At 39.1% G+C, this 19,772-nt stretch overlaps 1 protein-coding gene across 2 annotated transcripts in view; it reads right to left on the reverse strand.

Annotated features, from left to right (window-relative positions):
- LOC149323631 (dedicator of cytokinesis protein 8-like) overlaps window positions 1-19,772 on the reverse strand; it is a 109,805-nt gene that overhangs the window by 47,271 nt on the left and 42,762 nt on the right. Inside the window, exons 15-25 of one of the 2 annotated variants that reach the window (XM_089490274.1) lie at window positions 18,518-18,635; window positions 18,008-18,078; window positions 16,725-16,863; window positions 15,396-15,497; window positions 13,103-13,198; window positions 11,215-11,449; window positions 9,845-10,009; window positions 7,334-7,509; window positions 5,372-5,467; window positions 3,209-3,304; window positions 931-1,080 (exon numbers count right to left, since the gene is read on the reverse strand). In XM_089490274.1, the coding sequence (XP_089346400.1) occupies window positions 931-1,080; window positions 3,209-3,304; window positions 5,372-5,467; window positions 7,334-7,509; window positions 9,845-10,009; window positions 11,215-11,449; window positions 13,103-13,198; window positions 15,396-15,497; window positions 16,725-16,863; window positions 18,008-18,078; window positions 18,518-18,635 (1,444 nt within the window). The remainder of the gene's footprint in view (window positions 1-930; window positions 1,081-3,208; window positions 3,305-5,371; window positions 5,468-7,333; window positions 7,510-9,844; window positions 10,010-11,214; window positions 11,450-13,102; window positions 13,199-15,395; window positions 15,498-16,724; window positions 16,864-18,007; window positions 18,079-18,517; window positions 18,636-19,772) is intronic. The other variant, XM_089490278.1, reaches the window with a different exon arrangement.

Here is a 19,772-nt window from a genome sequence, read left to right on the forward strand (position 1 = left end):
TATTGCTATACATGCTATAACAAGAGTATTTGTAGGATGTGAGGAATGCTTGGGGAAATAATCTTTGCATCACAATCCCCAGAATCCTGTAGTTATCTGTGAGATTCTGGGACCAGACATCCAAGAAAGTAACTCTTTCACGCTCTAGAACTGGGTGAGGGCACTGAAAAAAGGAATCAGGCAACAATGACCCCATTAGGCACAGCAGCTGCAAGCTTCAGTGAGGGGAAGGATGAAGACATCTGGCAAGCACAGTGAGGGTTTTCGGCTTTTTCAAAAGCTGATTTATATTTACACATTTGGTCAGCTTTTATAGAAAAGTACCTGTATGACTAATTTGGTTATTTTTCCTCCCTTCACATTTTTATTTTCCCACTTTTGTTATACTGGAACATTATTGTACATATCTGAGATCCTTTCTGAATGTAAATAATTTGGGGGGGGGGGGGGGGAAGAGCCAGCAGAGCAAGTTTAGCAAGCAGTCATGGTACCTAATGCTCAGCATGTCTCTAAATTACAGTTGTCTCTGAATAAAATAGCAACAGACTTATTACCCTTGCTTCCTGCTTCTGGGTTTCCTGAAAATATCTGCTTGACCACTGTTGGAAATTTGATGCTACATTAGGCAGGCCTTTGCTCAGAGGACTCTTTTTATATATTCTTACCTTTGCTCAATCTTCCCAAAAGTGGTGCCCTCCAGGTGTGTTGAATTACAACTACCATCATAGAAGTTGTAGTCCAACACATTTAGTGGTACTAGGTTGCAGAAGATTGCTCTTAGTATAACTCCCGAATTTCAACAGAAATGTGGCAGACTGAAGATTAGGAACTGATTTCTAATTATAGAGTTAATATGACTTGAATAAAATTATTCTAGAATGCCACCACTTGGTGATGGTTATATTTATTTGTTCTAGGTTGAGAAATTACCTTCTGTGGTTTCACTAAAAGTGCTGCAACCTCTGAGGTGACCACATTAACTATAGTGGTGATGTCATCCTTGAAGCGATTGGAAAATCGAGTTCTGCGGGGAGTATCCTGCTTCTTCATGTTATCAACATACTGAGCCATGCTCTTGACCTTCAACAGAATAAGCATGTTTTATTAGAGGGTTGCTATCTCTACAACTCGAGACAGGGAGATACAACAGAATTAGAACATTTGGGAACATCCCAAGAAAACCTCCTGATGCTTTCTTCTCATTCTATAAAACCCAAGACAAACAAGGTTTAAATTCTTTTCCAAAAATCTCTTGAACTAAATTCAAGTGTGCAAAATGAATGATTGCACATTTCAAATGTAGAATTTTAAGATTAAATTCCAGAACTCCTGCATATAATAATACACAAACTCTCCAGCTTGATTTAAATATGATATTGGGTATGCTTGAAAACAACATCGTACCAGTATAAGGGTTCAAGAGAGCTTGGGAAATGTATCCAGGGACTATGCTGTCTGGGGGATTAGTTTGCTCCAGGGTTATCAATGATACAGGGTTTCTTCAGGGTCTTAAACACTGATGCAATGGAGCCAACATAGTGTAGTGGTATTGGATGACAACTCTGGAGACAAGGGTTCAAATCCCTGCCATGGAAGCCTTCTGGGTGACCTTGAGCAAATCACACCTCTCAGCCTCAGAGAAAGGCAAGCTTAAACTCCCTCTAAACAAATCTTGCCAAGAAAACCCCATGATAGTGTTGTGGAAACAGCTTGAAGGCATACAACAGCAACAAGTGGAGCCAAGAGTGACAGGGAAAATTATGTCCTTTGTTACTCATTCAGGCCTCCCTGTTTCCCTTGAGATTAAATGATATCTGCACACTAATGGGGGCAGGAATTTTTCCTTACCCTTCCTTGTTATTATGCAAAGTACGAAGAGCCCTGGTGGTGTAGTGATTAAATGCTGGTACTGCAGCCAAGTTCGATCCTGCAGGACTCCAGGTTGACTCAGCTTTCCATCCTTTCATAGATCATGAAATGAGTACCCAGCTTGTTGGGGGCAATTGGCTAACACATTATAAACTGCTTAGAGAGTACTCAGCACTATAAAGCAGTACAGAAATGTAGGTGCTATTGCTATTTTGAGGCAGCTTGGACATGAGCGGGCAATTGAGAAAACATGAGCAGAGAGAATGGGAAGACCACAGTGACTACCTGGGGCCAGGGGAAAGAAGAAGCTGCTGGGTCTACTGATACTTGGACCTCTGCCTTCCAAGTGCCTTCTAAGAAGGCAAGCCCTTCCTCCAGTCCATCTGGTGCCATCCGGCCATGGAGGGAGAGACGCAGGCCCAGCTCCATTGGGCCTGGCCTAGATTAAGAAGCCGAGCCCTCCCTCCAGTCCATCTGCCTTGATCCAAGCCTGTGAGGGAGAGAAGAACTGCTGGACCTGATCCCCTTCTCCAACACCATTCCCTTCTCCTTTTGTGTCGTATCTTTTTAGATTGTAAGCCTGAGGTCAGGGAACTGTATGCCACTCTGAGAGCCTTTAGGGCTGAAGGGCAGGATATAAAAAATAAAACAATGAAAACTAGTTTGTTGATACAACTTGCCTGGATTTTTAACACTCCTTAGGGATCGCTATGGAGATCATGATGCTGAGCACCTACACTTCAAAATCCACCACCACAAGCCTTAAGGACTTTAATATTGTAGGGAAGCTATAAAAGCTATTCCTTCACCATAACAATTTTGTTTCTGTTGCCATTAACAGTATGCCCATCGTTCTTATTTCCATGTAATGGAAAAATACCTGCCAGCAGGAATGAATCATACTGATATATTAAAAAAATAGCAATAGCAAGTACATTTCTATGCCGCTTATCAGTGCACTTAAGCACTTCCTAAGTGGTTTACAAAGTGTAAGCTAACTGCTTCCAACAATCTGGGTACTCATTTTAGCGACCTTGGAAGGATGCAAGCCTGAGTTGAGTTTGAGCCCTTTCGCCAGTATTGAACTCGCAACCTTATGGTTTTTGAGTGAGTGGCTGCAGTACAGGCATTTAACTCGCAACCTTATGGTTTGTGAGTGAGTGGCTGTACTACAGGCATTTAACTCGCAACCTTATGGTTTGTGAGTGAGTGGCTGCACTACAGGCATTTAACCACCGTTAACCACCAGTCTTTAGTTTGTCTTTACCAAAACCTTATCCTTAGAAATTGCACTGAACATCCCTGTTACTAAAAGCAAAACCCCACTCTAAAATCTTACCAGCAATTCAAAGAAGAACCAGGCATACTTGAAGACAGATTCTCTCACCATGCCAGTACTGACCACCATCTGAAGTGCCAATTCTTCATGGAAATGCTACAGGATGTATTAAAAACCATAATGTGAATATCAGCTTTTGCCATTAGGCTTCAAAACATAACTGAGATAAAGGAATCCCAAGTGGAAGCACGTAGAATTAGTGCATGCAAACATGTACAACAGACAAAGGTTAAATAAAACACTTAGCCCTCAAGGAGGCAAAGAAATATAGTTGCCACCACTAGGAAGTTTGAGCAATAGCAATCACAACAGCAGCTTCATTTATTTACCATTTCATACCACACCGAGTAGTCTCTAAGCAGTTTACAACTGTAAGCTAATTGCCTCCATCAATCTGGGTACTCGTTTTAGCAACCTTGAAAGGATACAAGGCTGAGTTGACCCTGAGCCCCCTGGCTGGGATTGAACTCACAACCTTGTGGCTTGTGAGTGAGTGGCTGCAGTACTGGCATTTAACCACTGAACCAGATTAAGGAAAGGTGAACACCACACCAAGAAACAGAGTAGCAATTATCACTACCATGCATTTTCCAACAGCAAAAATAATACAAGCCAAAATTAAATGCAAAGCTCTTCAAAAAATTAGAAGCAATTTTTTGAAGACTGAATTAATCTGAATGTCCATTCAGTCTAACTGTATACTTTTTAAACAGATGTTAAAGTGTGGCAAAGAGCTAGTGTAGAGAAACTGGGTTATGCACAACAAAGCCAGGCATTCAAGCATTCAATGGAATCCAGCCACCATTTAATTCTACAATGGAAAACATTTACAAAAGGAGACTGTCACATAAAACAACACAAGCGCCTTTAGTTTCAGTTAAAGCAGAATGATATCTCACGCAGGCATCATATTTGAAGTAGGTATTTCAAATATGGCTTGAACAGTAAACTGAATGCATAGATCTGATTGGTTGTATAAACTGACATCGAAGTTAAACAACAAAATGGCATCTGTTTCTCCCATTTGACTGCTGTCCCAACTGACCTTCCCACAATTCTCTGAAATACTGGACCTCCAACCATTCCTAAACCCAAGAAAAAACATGAAAAACATTTTGTCCCATTAAAATGTTTTCCAGTCTAGTCACCTAAGATTATCTGGTGAAGTACCTATCTCTTTCACCATTTGGCTTTTACTCTTTTTCCTGCTGCTTGATGGAAAGCTAACTGATTATGAGAGAAGAAATCTCCAAGAATGCATACATCTAACAAGAACACAATCTTTCATTGAATAACCCTAGAAATGTTTAACAGTTTAATTCTCTGCACATTTATACAGGAGTAAGTCCCACTGTATTCAGTGGTGCTTACTCCTTAGTTAGAACAATTATGAATGCAGACTGAATTATTTTAAAACCTATATATTTCTTTGTTTTCCAACTTCATATTAGGGACAGGCAAATCTAATTTAATCTTTTAAAATAACTCTTATATTTATATTTTTACAAATATCTTTGTATAGTTTTTAATTTGTTTTGTTTTAAATATGTTGTTAGCCACCTTGAGTCCCATTATTGGGAGAAAGGAGGGATTAAAATAAGCAAATAAATCTATGTAAATTTTGGTTTTGTTGAATGCTTTATTTCCTTGGCTACAAGTTCAACTTTGGCCTGCTTTTGAATCAATTTCTGAACTCATTAAGATTTAGAGTTTTTAAAAAATGAAAATGTAAGTATTTCTCCAGTAATATAATCTGCTTTTGTACATAACTGCCATTGATATATTGGTTTTTGGGTACACTTACCAAATGCACACTTTTTTGTGTGTACTTTGTTGAACTGGGAACAGTATTTAAAAGTTGTGAACCATATCCATGTGGATACACAACTACATTTCAGTTCACTGAAAGCTTTGGGAGCTCCCAGTCTAGTGCATTTGTACAAAAACGTGGACGGTGCATTCCTCTCTACCTTATTCTGGCTCAAATTGCAAGAGATGAAATGGCTGATCATTGTTAATGTCCTAACATTCCTCTTCTGAAAAAGAACATCTTGTCTACATCTGCCCTGCCCCAACAGGGATATTTGTTATCAAAAGTGGCCTCCTTCGAGCTCCTCTTATTAAGTTTGTCAATGCCTGGTGTTGCATGATGTGGCAGTCTACCTTTTTACTGGATGGCCTTGGGCTTGTGCAAGGACTGGACAAATTGCTGCTGGGCGTACTATAGTAAGACATCCGGTTGCAGCTTCGATCTACAATCTGAAGAGAATGACCAGAAGAATGTAAAAAGAACAATCAAACGAGAAAGTATGTCAGCTGTAGGAAAGAGGGAGAAGAAAAAGAAAGCCAGCAGTAGAACTAGGCCCTAGTCTCACAGATTTAAGTTGGACTTGCTTCCAAGTAAATCATTTGGGATTGGGGTGTTACATCTCAGTGTGGGTCTACAATAATTTCAAGAAAAAAAAAGAAAGAAAGAAACCAATGCAAAGATTATTACAGTTACATGAAGTATGCATTGAGAAGTGTTATATTCACTTTAAATACTATAAATACATTACTGCCCCCATGTGGCCCAGTTTATTTCTGTATTTCTAATTTCTATGGTCTCTGTATTCCAACAAACCTGGGGTGGGGGGGGGGGGGGGGAATGAGAAGAAACACTACTTCCCTAACAAGAGTGGCATGGGGATGGATCTTTTCTATCTGAAGAATGTTAAATAATAATTATACCCCATTCCATACATAGTGCCTCTCCATAAACTTTAGGATTAGATGCATTTATTATCTACTACAAGAGCCAGTGTAATGTACTGGTTTGAGTGTTGGACTGCCCCTCTGGAGACCAGAATTTGAATCCCCACTCAGCTATAGGAACCCACTGGGTAAACTTGGGCAAGTCACACTCTCTCAGCTTCAAAGGAAGGCTGAACAAATCTTGCCAATAAAATCACGTGACAGGCCTTGTTGTTGTTGACTGCCCTCGAGTCAACTCTGACTCATGATGACTCTGTGAATGAGACATCTCCAAGATCCCCTACTCCCCACTGGTCTTCTCAGGTCCTGCAAACACAGTCCTGTGCGCTCCCTGATTAAGTCCATACATCTGATATATGGCCTTCCTCTCTTTCTACTACCCTCTAACTTTCCAAGCATTTCTAATGAGCCATACCTTCTCATGATATGGCCAAAGTACAATAGCCCTAATTTGATAATCTTGGCTTCTATGGAGATTTCAGGCCTGATTTGTTCAAAAGCCCATTTGTTTGTCTTTTTGGCTGTCCATGGTATCCTCAGCACTCTTCTCCAGCTCCACTTTTCAAATGAGTTAATTTTTTTCTTATTCGTTTTCATTGTCCAGCTCTCACATTCATATACTGTATGGTGATGATAGGGAATACAATGGCTTGAACAATTCTAACTTTAATGCTCAATTGTACATCCCTAATCTTTAGAGTTTTGGCTAGCTCTTTCATAGCTGCCCTTCCAATTCCTAGTCTTCTTCATAGGGTCATCATAAATTGGAAATGATTTGAAGGCACACAACAACAGACAAAAAACTCCTGTGGAACAGACTAAAAATATAGTCTATATATAAAGTTTGTAACACAATATTTTGTGTTATAAACTTTATAACACAATTGTTGGGTAGTTACTTCTCTGATTCAATAATAAAAATCTCTATGATGGGTACATTTTGCCTCATGACTCCAAACAGGATTACATGTCCATTCCAGGATGAAGATGGCTGTGTATCATCTTTGTCCCTTTTATGAACCTACATAAAACCTTTGGAATTCACACCCATTTCATTTAATTTTGTACCTTCTAAAAGACAGAGATATTATAAACCACATCCTATAATTTTGTACCTTCTACATGATAAATATATGAACAGAACTATTAATAGCAGTGGTTTCTTTTGCCATTAGCTGCCTCAGATTTTCATGAGAAATCAGTAAATACATCTAGCCCATTGATTATCCAATAATTATAAATGTAATGAACATAATGTTTTTTATAGCCATTAAACAATGTATGCCTTGTTTTATGATGTGATTATAACTTTTACAAAACACTCTCCAGGCACACTGTTTGGAAGTTGAGGACTTTATTATCTCCTCTTACCCTTGAGGACATGATGTCCTGGACTTCTTCATCAGTAGAAGCCTGCAATCCTGCAATATCAGGATTACTACAGCTGGTTGCTCGGCTCTGCAAGAGTCGAGAGCCCACAGAAACTGCTGTGGTGCGGCCATAGGTGTAATAACGAGACTCGGGTAGATTAGCACTTCCTGTTGTACCTGCAGAGAGGAAAACATTCTTGCAATTCATTTGTGCTACAAATTACACTACTGTTACTCACTGATCCTAACTCAAATGATGGTTCTAATATTTGTCCTCTGTAGCAAATATCATGTCTCCTAGGCTAATATCTTGACCCACAGGCAGGATCCTCTTTCCACTACAGAGGACATCTTCCACCCTGTCTTATAGTATTAACGCATTCAACATGTCCCCCTTCAACAAATGGCACTGTCTCTATCGCCATGCATATGGAAAAACAGTTTTATTTTGTTTTCTATAGACATTCAAAACCCAATGGAAGGAAATAGACGTCTACAGTTTAGAACAGGATGGGCAAAGTATAACCCACAGACCAACAAGTGGTCCCCAAGGCCATTTTGTGGCCCACAGAGGTTTTTTAAAAAAAGCTTTATTTTTTTCAAAAAATATTTTTTGCCCACAGTGCTCGAAATCCCCCCCTAAGGCAGGTGGGGGACATATTTACCACGTCAAAAAGTTCTCTAGGGGGCATGCAGCATATTTCCACCAAATTGTCAGCCCTCAATGGGACAGTTTAGACCCAGGAGAGGCCTTTCTGCTCATTTCCTGTTGATAAAAAGGCTTCCCATGGACCTAAAATGTCCCAGGAAGATGCAGAACATGGTGAAAATGCTCCTAGAGGGCATTTGGAGGCAAAAATGATTTTTCATACAGAGGTTGCTGTGCAGGGATATGATCCTCAAAGGCTTCTTGGTAGGTTAATGCAGCCCCCTTGCCTTCCACAGTTGCCTGTTCCTGGTTCAGAGCATTGTTGGCAGTAGTTTCTTGAAATGTACATTTTAGGCTGGGATGCGGAACATGAGTGACTCTTTGGTAACTAGCCGACATATAAATTGCATGTGAGGAAAACAGACTCCTGCATAAAAAACAAGACCTCTCACAACAGAAAGCATAGGTTGTTACCAATTGGGACTTCTTCATGCTACCTTTGAATACTCATGAAGCCTTTCCTGGGAAACTTGAGTAGGCAACATACATTCAAATTTCATAATGCTATAGACAATCGGTCAATCATCAGATCTCTTCTGTGTCTTTCCTCATTATTGGCTTTGGAGACCTGGATAGGCATGCCTTCATGCCTTTTTTTTTAAAGGTAACTGTGTTCCAAAAATCTTACTGTTCTAGCACAAAGCCCCTGTGCTCTGGCTCCCATCTAAGGAAGAGGAAGAGAAGGAATACCTATACAAACATATAATCTTTTTGAAGTTTTTTTGTTTGAGCCTTATCGCATGAGAAAAGAAAGTCAAAACAGAGCAGGAAATTTCAGGCATTCTCTTTGCTTCTGCGTGCCATTGAAACACTTCAGTTCTGTTCCTGATGGAGGCTTTCATAAAAGTGTGCCTTTTGTTGTGCTGAAAAAATACATTTGCCAAAAGGCATGTTTTTACCAATCATCTCCCTCGGAAAGAGAAGTGCTATGACAGCAGACTGAGAGGCACAGAGAAAGCCACTACTCTCCCACTCCATTTTGGCTTTCTTTTCTCATGCAACAAGGCTCTTTATTTATTTGTTTTGTTTTGTTCAGATGTATCCTAAACTTTTTTTTAAAAAAACAACAACAGCCTTTGAGTAGGAATATTTGTGCTCAGTATTGCCACTAAATACAGTTTGCCCTTTGTTTGCACAGGGGATCCATTCCGGACTCCCTCGCATAAAACAAATACCACCTATGCTCGACCCCCATTTAAATGAATGGGGCTCATGCATGTGGTGGCGCAGTGGCACGGCAGTGCATTCATGCCATGGGCACACACCCCATTCGTCCCTTTGGGACGTGCCGCCCCTTCTCCCCACGCAGCTTTCAGCATATGAAAGCTGCGTATGACGCAGGCGCACTGTACTCTCTTTGAAAAGAAATGCCATCTGGGTTTTTTAAAAAAAATACTCAAGAACTACAGAAACAGAAGCAAACAGCAACATTTACTATGTGAAATTTCCCCCTATGAAGTGTATAAAAATTTCAGACAAACAGAAGTTATACAGCAACTTAATAATGGATATATAGTCAAGTAAGTGTCAGATATTTACAGAATGACTGGAAATCCCAAAGGAATTTTCTTCCAGAAAAGGAGGCATATGTATGAAAACGAAATAAGCAAAGATTTACACCAGGTACCTTCACTTCAGAGTGAGGCTCACTGCATTCATTGGGAACTGGCTTAGAGTAAACAGCCATGGGATCGGGCTACAAGGACATCATAGATGACTACTTAAAAGCTAACTGACAGAACATTCAATTAATGCAACAGGTTTTGTTTTTTTAAAAAAAAAATAGGAGTCCAGTGACAATACCTAATTTGACAACCTCCTTCTGAATTTCAGGAAGACGGAATATATAGTAGACATAAGATGCTAGGAGGCAATTTCTTCCATGTTGGTCCTTGACCAGATCTTTACTGTTGTGAAGGCTGTTCACTATGGCAACGACAGATTCAAAGGCAAATTGGGAGAAGTTGGCTGGAGGGAAAATGGAAAAGTATCAGTTTCTTATGCTCTTCATCATCATAAATGTGTAGAATTAGTCAAGTTCTCCTCATCATAGGCAATCGTATCTATAAGTATTTGGCCAGCTGCAATTGTGAGGGCTGCTGATTTAATCGGATAGTACCTATATCTTAGTTATAAGTGATAATTAAATAGATAGTTTGCCAGGCAAACCCATACAATCTTTATTTAAACTCTCATCTTGACTTTTTAAAACCATGTATTTGCATGGTTATAGATCTACTAGCATGATTCATCTTCAGTCAGGTTACAACCCAGTAGTGACTCCTGACGCATTAGCTGAAGATCTGTGCCATAATTGGATGAGTATTTTAAAATGTTCCACATCAGCAAAGTTCTTAGCTGCTTTATAAAGTATGATGTATAATGGGGGAAGCATTTAATTCAATTCTAAATATCTGAAAATAATTTGAGACAAAATCCCCACCCCTCCCCATTTTTAATTTTTTTATGAAACAGTTTGCTAGCCAAAACAGATTATTTCTGAGGCTTCTTAGGCTACGTCTGCAGTGCAAAATTAATGCAGTTTGACTCCAGTTTACCTGCCATGGCTCAATGCTAGGGAATTCTGGGATGTGTAATTTTGTGAGATATTTAGCCTTCTCTAAACTGTAGAGCCACAACAAACTCCAATCCCAGGATTCTGTAGGATGAAGCTATAACAGTTAAATCAGTGTCAAACAGTATTATTTCTGCAGTGCAGACGCAGTCTTAGTTAGGAAAATCTCCAAAAAACACATACTTTTTTAATACTATAATTTATTTATCTGTATTTTGGCATGACAGATTTTTGTATGTTTTTATCCATACACACTTTTACTTGTTTTTATCTGTATGTGTTTTACTCTTGCATAAACCATTTTGAGTCCTAGTCCTTGGAAAAAAGCAGGATATAAATCAAATATACATATCAATCAGCCCAGTGATGGAGAACCTATGGCACGCGTGCCAGACGTGGCACTCAGAGCCCTCTCTGTGGGCACACGCACCAACACAGAGTTCACTAGAGTTTGTCACTAGAAATCCAGAGGGCCATGGGACTTTGTGATAAATAAGTGGGTTTTGGGTTGCAGTTTGGGCACTCAGTCTCTAAAAGGTTCTCCATCACTGTCTGATGAGGTTTAAAATCAACAGCACAATGTTTTAACAGCAAATACCTGTCTGTCCAGCTATAGCCATGGGCTGGATCGCCAGTTGGAATAGCTTATCTAACACCAGATGCAAAAATAATACAAGAGGTTCAAGTCTGGAAGAATTCAAGCAGATAATGCTGAGTTTCAACTCATGTTCAAGAGTGGCTTCTGTGATCTTCTCATTCAACACTCGAATGGGGAAGGCAACTTGGCTCTCCAGTGCATGGCACAAGGTGAAGAACTTCTCCAAGTGATTATCCTATAAAAAGAAACAAGAAGATAAAAAGAAAATAGGGACTACAAAACTATCAAACCAAGATGACATTTGCCCTCCATCTTCCTGTTCTTTTTCTCCTGCAACAGGTTTCATTTTGCTATTAGAATTATAAACTTGCTCTCAGATATATCTTAATTACATATTATAGACATGTACAACTAATATAGTTATACAGACAAAATATTAAACACCCATATTTTTCCTCATCAGGAAACTGCTGGGGGGGTAGAGTTGTCAGATTTTCAAAGTAACACTATGGGGCAGTTGAGATTCATGACATGCAAGGCTGACAATTGGGAATTACCTATTAACAAGTGTGTGTTCTAAATAAATATTTATGAAATTATTGATTTCCGTTAACTTAGCCATTGAATTCACTATAAAAAATAACACAATGCCCACATTTATAAATTACATTATGCACACAGTTCTGTCTTTAATAAGGTGGTTGTTGTCGCTGTGTGCCTTCAGGTCATTTCCAACTTACGGCAACCCTAAGGTGAACCTACATGGGATTTTCTTGGAAAGATATGTTCAGGTGAGGTTTGCCATTGCTTGCCTCTGAGGCTGAGAGCATGTGACTTGCCCAAGTTCACTGAGTGGGTTTCATGGCCAAGCTGGGATTTGAACCCTAGTCCCCAGAGTTATACATATGCCACACTCTCTCTCCTTTATTAGAAGGCTGACTCCCAAAATACAGGATTTTTAGAAATCTTGCTCAACCTATACAAAAGGAAAAACCTTCTAACCCTCAGAGAGGACACACTCCTTATAATAAGGGACACCTGCCAGTATTCTAAGAGAGAAGATTTCCAGCCCTCAAATCAGAGCCCTTATAATAAGGGGCACCTAGCAACCTTACCGGGGGCAGTGATGATCTATATAAGAAATGCTGAATAAGCAACAGTTAAGAAGCATCTCTTCTGCATGGCCTGATATGTCAACAGGTTCAAATTAGACTTTTGGCTTTGCTTCTTTATCAATTATAGAGAAACTGTGTTTATTACCATAATGGCAAGCACTAATATTTCATGTGCAGTTTCTGCTAATGTCAGCTGGTATAGAACCAATAGATACTACAGGATTGCATGTCTACACAAGAGGCATGTTTTGTCTTCAGTGGAGATTTGGAAGGAGGGTGCCAGGTTTATCTGGAAGTTAGCATCTTTTCCTAACTTTGCCATAGGTATTAGTGAGGAGTACATATGTGACTTCAGCTGGGAATTATGATACTATTTTAATTTAGGGAGCTTCTGAAACACCACTTTGGAACAAAGTGGAACTATATGTCAGTCTTCCTCTTAAAACTGCATATTCAGTGTCTATGTTGCAATTGTTTTTTAAATATTCTGACACAAGAGGGATCACAGAATTACATATATAAATCAAATATATTATATTTCTGCTTTGGCTTCTTCTGGTTTAAACATGAAGCTACTATGAGTTTTAGCCAGACTTTTAGATGTTAGGTAAATTAATTTTTTTCTGATTCTGAAGCTAAAAGTAAGCCATTGCAGCATATCACTGGAAATAAGCAATTGCAGCATGATGAGTGTGAAAGAGAAAAAGGGTGAGAGCTCCTGGTATGCTTGGGACCAGAATACTAGGTTCCAAATAAAAAATGGAATCTCTTACCTGTGTATGAACAGATGATATAGCTTGTACCTCAACATTGAACACTCCTTTGTGTCCTTCAACCCATTTAATTGGAGGAGACTGTGGAGGAACTTTCTGCATTGAAAAGACAAAATGTCAATCAAACCATAAAGACATAGAATGTACTCAGATTGTTAATATGCTTGAATTTTAAATTTACTAAGTTTAAGAAGAGAGCCACTGTGGTGTTTGAGTGCTAGACTTGACTCTGGACACTGTAGTTTGAGTGTTGAACTTACTCTGGAGAACAGGGTACAAATCCCTGCTCAGTCATGCAAACCTACTGGTTACTTTGAACAAATCACACCCTCTCAACCTCAGAGGAAGGCAAAGGCAAACCCACTCTGAACAAATCTTTCTAAGAAAACTCAGTGATGGGCTTGCATTATTGTCTCCATAAGTAAGAAATGACTTGAAGACATAAAACAACTAGGTTTGAGGCATTTTAGAAATTTACATTTAACATTTACACCTCTGAAATTAATATCCGCAGTTCAACACTGAGCATTTCTCATCTATTTGACTGATGTAACTATGGCAGCTGATGCCTTTCAGATGTGTTGAACAACAACTCTTGTAAATTTGCATACAGGCTGGAGGTGATGGGAGTTGAGTAGTCTGTACAGTAAAACAGTAGTTGTCAATACAATACATACATTACCAATACTGTAATTCCATAAATAAACCTGGATCCCATTCCATCACAAAAAAACAACAACTCTATGTTTTTCAAGAAGGACATTTACATATTCCTAGGCATTCTTTTACTATATTTAACACTTGTTGTAAGTTTTAAGGTCATAAAAATTGCAGTACTATACTATTCATGGGGATAAATACAAAAAAAATGAAAATGAAAATTTCATAAGTAGTTGAAAATTACCACAACACTGTAAATGTTTAGTGATACAGTAGCTGTAAAACATGAAGACAGTTAATTAAAAAGTGTACAGCATATTTTATTGGCATGACTAAAACAGCCACAAAAATAATGCCAAAAGGTCACAGATGAATCTATTCAGACAGCTGCAGAAAAATATGGGGAGAGCAAATACTTCGTAATCATTATGAAATCCATGCGTTTCACCTAGATCGTGTTTGCATCCCAATGATAGTACATTTACCACAGGTGAATACTGTAGTAAAACAAATCTGGAGAGCAGCCCCTTTCAAACTATACTTACAACACTAAGGCGGGTTACAGACCGCCATTAAAGTACGCGCAGAGCGCGTACTAGGGTTAGGAAGGGGCGGTGCTTCCGCACCCCCTAACCCTAGTACGCGCTCTGCGCGCACAAAATGGCGGTGGCCATTCCACACTGCCGCTGCCATGATGGCGTCACGAACGCGCTGCCTCCAAACGAGGCGGCGCGGACGTGACGCCATCGCTCCGTGCGAGGGCGCTTAATGCGCCCTTTCGGCGGAGCAGGAAAGAGCTCCGAAACGGAGCTCCTTCCTGCTTTGCGTCGCTGGTGCAGCCGTGTGAAGGCTGCACCAGCGACACAAATCAGAAAGGGGCCAAGCGGCCCCTTTCTGGGAGTCCCCGCTGCCGTTGGGGTGTCCTTGGGGCTTGAAGCCCCAAGGACACTCCTTTCCAGGCTGCAGAGAAGCGCCGATACAATGGGGAAAGGGGCAGGTGCAGGCCGCCGCTTTTCGGCGGTCTGTAACCCGCCTATGATTACATTTTAACAGCCATGAGTGCATCTTATGGTTGCTGCAGTTTGGTGAGGCACTAGAGATTTCTAATTGAAAATTCTGTGTATCCCTCCCTAGAGGACAAATCCCAGGATTCCACAGGATGGATCCATGGCAGTTAAAGTGAAATCATAGCAATATAACTGTGTAGAGCAAAATGGTCCCAGGATGGGGATGGCTGCCAACACAATTATTTTTGCCTTGAGTCCCACTTCATTCATAAACAGAGAGATGCCGATACAGATACTTCCTTATACACAAAAATGAAATGGTGTAAGTTTTCTCTGTGCTGGGAAAGACTAAGCTTTTTCACATTTTTTCATTGTTTTCTTTACATTCTGGCACTTTTTGTGATAAAGTCATTTGTTCAAAAGCCCCTTTGTTTTGTGCAAAAAAAAAAAAACTTTGGGGACAGAAAACAGTACATTTTACTTATGCAAAATTATCTTTTTGTTTGTGTGTGAAAACAAAGTACTCTTCATTTCTGCCCAAATGAAAGGCAAAAACTGGGGCAAAGGGAGCCAACTTTGTCTCTTTAACTTGCCCTACTGTTTCTTTTAGTGGATAGGTCCATTACCTCTGCTGAGTGCATTGAATAGTTGGCAGGCAGTTTATCCAAGGCAAAAGGAAGGCAATAATGACCTGTCTGGAGACGATCATTTAACAGAATTGGCAGCCACTGAAACAAATGAAAGGAAAAACAAAGTGTTATATCATTAGTGCACCTGATGGTAGATATTGATCTAGCTTAATTATATCCTAAAGTAAAAGAAAATTAGAGATTGTGTTCCTCCTCACAATGATTACTATAAAAACCTTTATAATCTACTTTCTTTGATAGCTACTTTGCAGTTACGTAGCCAGACAAATTGGCCCTCTGTAAAAACAATTAATTCTAAAACAAACAATAAAAAAATCAAGGTTTCTTTAGAGTTCAACACAATGTCAGTTATACAATACATTCTTACTTCAGGATCACAGATGTCACTGGTCAGTTCCATTCCTAGTTTAAGTGGCAATCAATCACATGTGACGAACAGCTAACACATATATAAGATATATATATGAGAATCATGTCAAACATATCTCATGCATAACATACACAGCCCAAATGCTTACCTTACATAATGGATGCCTTCAGACAATATTGGGCTACATGGTCTTATATATGCAACACACGTATGAAACATGCTACATGAGACAGCCATGACAGCCATGCAATGCATAATCTACAAATTACATGTTACATATAACAGAGACAAAAAAACACACACAATACCCATGCAGACACGTTATTTATTTTTGTGATAAATTTGCAACGTAAGACAACAGAGGCACAGAAAATGAAAAAGACATAGAGCAAGCAACACATTGCACATCCACCATATAGTCATACACAAAAATCATATGAAGGAAGTTTAAAAATACAAAATAAATGACATGCACATGAGACAAAATGCTTACACTACTGTGTGTTTTTCACAGTGAGTGTTTTATATATCTATTATATATTGACATTTATTATTACGGTCGATGACCAGCATTATCTATTATATATGTAAGAGTATCTCGTGAGCTGTTGAGCATCTGTGACATATGTCTATGTAACCTGCCTCACAAATTTAAAACTGTTATGTGCCTAAAATTATGTCATTTGCACCATTCTCTGCATGTCTGTCTCAGAGCTATAAACATGTTACTCAGATGGGTAACATGGCAAACTGTGTTGCAGTAATAAGAGTAGCCCATGATTTATAGATATATAAGTCATCTGTCCCACAGTCTTTGAAATATTGCACCTGTGTGTAAGAAGTTGGAATAGTTTTGTCTTTGCTTGTTACAGATGCCTGGGCAGAAAATATTTGTTTTCCTCAGAAGTTACACATGTGAACCAGACATTACTTACAGAATATCCCAGGAGAGTCTCTACACATCCTCCTTGTTTTGGCTGACAACTGATGTGATAAAATGTGAAGAGCAGATGGTGTTTTTCTGTCAGTTTAGCAGGAAGCTTAATTTTCACTTCTTCATAGAAGTCAGGGGACCTGCAGTTGTATTTTTAAATAAAACAAACATTTCTCATCAAGATATCCCCAATATTGGAACAGAACCTATCCATTCAAAATATAAAATAGAATAGTTTGTAAATATTTTAAATTAAATATTGGAGGTCCACTTGGATTTGAGCAGGCCAGGAGCTAGTGGGGAATGATGTAATACACATATCCTTCCATACCCACACTCCTGAGACACTGAGACACTGTTACGCCTAAATGCAGTTACTTAATATTGTTAACACTGCAATCTCTCAATGCTGTTTACTCAACAGCAATATTAATCACAGGAAGGATTCCCCATGTTTGCAGATCCTAGTTTAAACAGCAAAATCTTCTTTTGTACAAAATGTTTCAACTAGGGAAGCACAAGCACAGCTTTATTGGATCAACTGCAGCTGTGCTTGCAGAAATGTTAAATCTGGGAGCTTTTTCAATATCACCATCACCACCACAATGTGACCAATTTCCATTCACACAGGTGCTCCATCCAATAATGCAGCCCTTCTTAAGTGAGGGCTAGCAAATGTCCCATTGCTATACAGGGACAAAAGAAGCACAACGTTAACTTTTCTCTTCTCAGATACTAGGAGTCTTGTACTGAGAGAGAGAGAGAGAGACTGTAGCTAATAAGTAAAGCTCTTGCTTCATATACAAAAGATCCCAGATTCAGTCTCTGGCATCTCCATGTGACTCTGGGAATGATTTGAGAAAACCTGAAGAGCTGCTGCACCCAGTGTTGACAGTATAGGGCTAGGTGGACCAATGATGTGATTTAGTATAAGTCAATTTTCCATGTTTCTATACATGGGGAAAATATGAAACAGGTTATCATCAGAAACAGTGGTTCACCAACCCTAGTATTGGGTTTCTAATGATAATCTGCTTTACATTCCAGAGGAACAGAATGTAGAACAATCCTAGAACAATCTACTCCTAATTAAGACTCTCTTTCTATCATCTAAGGTTTCGGGACAACAAATATGCATAAGTAAAGCAAAAATGCCATCTTAACTACTGAGCCTCTTCTCTTCCATGAACTAGTCTATCTTATTTTAAAGCCAGCATTTCCTAACATTCCCTATTACACAAATGTCCTCATACCCAAGGCTACTGATAGTAATGACACTCTTACCTGTTATGATATGTAACAGGTGTGTAAATCTCTTGAACAAATTCTGGACCTGTAGATTTTCCAAAGATGATCTACATAACAAAACATAATGTCATGAAACAGAGCCAGCTAAAGCATAATGATTTACAGTTTTTAGTTATGAAATTATACTATTCTAAATCAGTATTAACTGCCCATTTGAAACATTTGTTTTATTTGCTATCAGTATCAGATTATTTCTACTATTATATTAAAATACAGAAATTCAGTTTGACATTCTATAAAGAGATATATTAAAAGAATGGCACTGGAGCATCTAAGTTTTAAAATGACACTGATCTCATCAAAGAACAGAGTGGCAAACTGCCTAGTTAGTATCAGATCTGCATTCTGGAAGATACAGATCATGGCCAAAAGTAACTGGAAGCCTCCAGTACGAAGAGGTGGTGTTAATTTTAGATGGGAAACAGGAAATGGATTTGCATGCTTCTGTATAAATCAATACATTCAAATATACATGAACTATCATACCGGCATTGCACAGGAAGGATCTTCTCCGCACATAAACTGAATCTTAATAGTAATATTTCTTCCTGTAGCCAGTCGGTTTGCAAAATTCAGCCGTTGTGGGTACACATAAAGAAGATTTCTGAGGAGAATATTAAATAGGAAACACACAAGTAATAAAAGTTTGTATTAGTTTTGAAATAAGAATGCAAGTACATTTTAAACTCTCTTCTCCCTCATCAACAATAGTTAATTTTCTTCAAAGGACCAGTGCTATGTGAGGATTCTATTTGATGGAAGAAAAACAAAACTATAATCAAGTGGATTTGGGGGAAACAAACAAGGCTGAAAATTGGCTCCTGCTTGGTTGGGGCATCACAAACAAATCAAGGTCCAGAAGTCCCCTGTTTAGTTGCTTCCACTGCAAACAAGAGCAATTAGCCAGGTCATCCTCAACATGCCAGATTTCTCTTGACTTCCTAAAACATCTGAATACACTCAATATATCTTCTTAACTGCCACCTAGATTGCTTGTGTATGCACAATCTAAGAAAAAAATGGTTGCTGTTGTTTGCCCAGCACAAACATAGCCATGAATCTGGAACGATCTGCTGGACAAGATCCGCCAACTAACATCTTTGGAGGCCTTTAAGAAGGCAATAAAAACAGATCTCTTCTGGCGGGCCTTCCCAAATTGATCCCCTAATCTCACTCTCCACTTGCTTAAATTGTTCTCTTCGGACTGATTCATTCTTGACTGATTTTATTGCCCATTGTTTGGGAATTGCTTTTAATGTTAATTTTAGAGGGGGGAGGGAATGGGAATCTGGAGTCTAGTGCACTTTTATCTACTGTTTCTGTGCCTTTGATTTTACTGTTTTCTCTTTTATATGCTGTTACCTGCCTTGATCCAACACAGGGAGAGGCAGGTTATAAATAAATACTATGATGATGATGATGATGATGATGATGATGATGATGATGATGATTGGGAGCGTCCTCTGCCTACACTGATAATGGACAAAAGGAGTAACATCTGAGACAAAATGTAGGCCTGTGGCTCTAACACTGCCACTCTTCTTCTCCTGTCTGATTTTGAACAACTTTGTCTGGTGAAGTGGCAGGTGATGCTTTGAAACCTTACACTGTATATTTTGTGCATTATAGTGAGTCAACAAAGCTACTGAAAATTCTATAATCTTGGGAGGTAAGATGGGGTTTGTTGGTCATTTCTTGTTACTAAACTGAACCATTTCTTGTTACCAAACTGTAAACTGAA

This window comes from Sceloporus occidentalis, unplaced genomic scaffold (genome assembly GCF_023333645.1).
Source record: "Sceloporus occidentalis isolate IW3139 unplaced genomic scaffold, rSceOcc1.0.p SCAF_1, whole genome shotgun sequence".
NCBI classification, from domain to species: domain Eukaryota; kingdom Metazoa; phylum Chordata; class Lepidosauria; order Squamata; family Phrynosomatidae; genus Sceloporus; species Sceloporus occidentalis.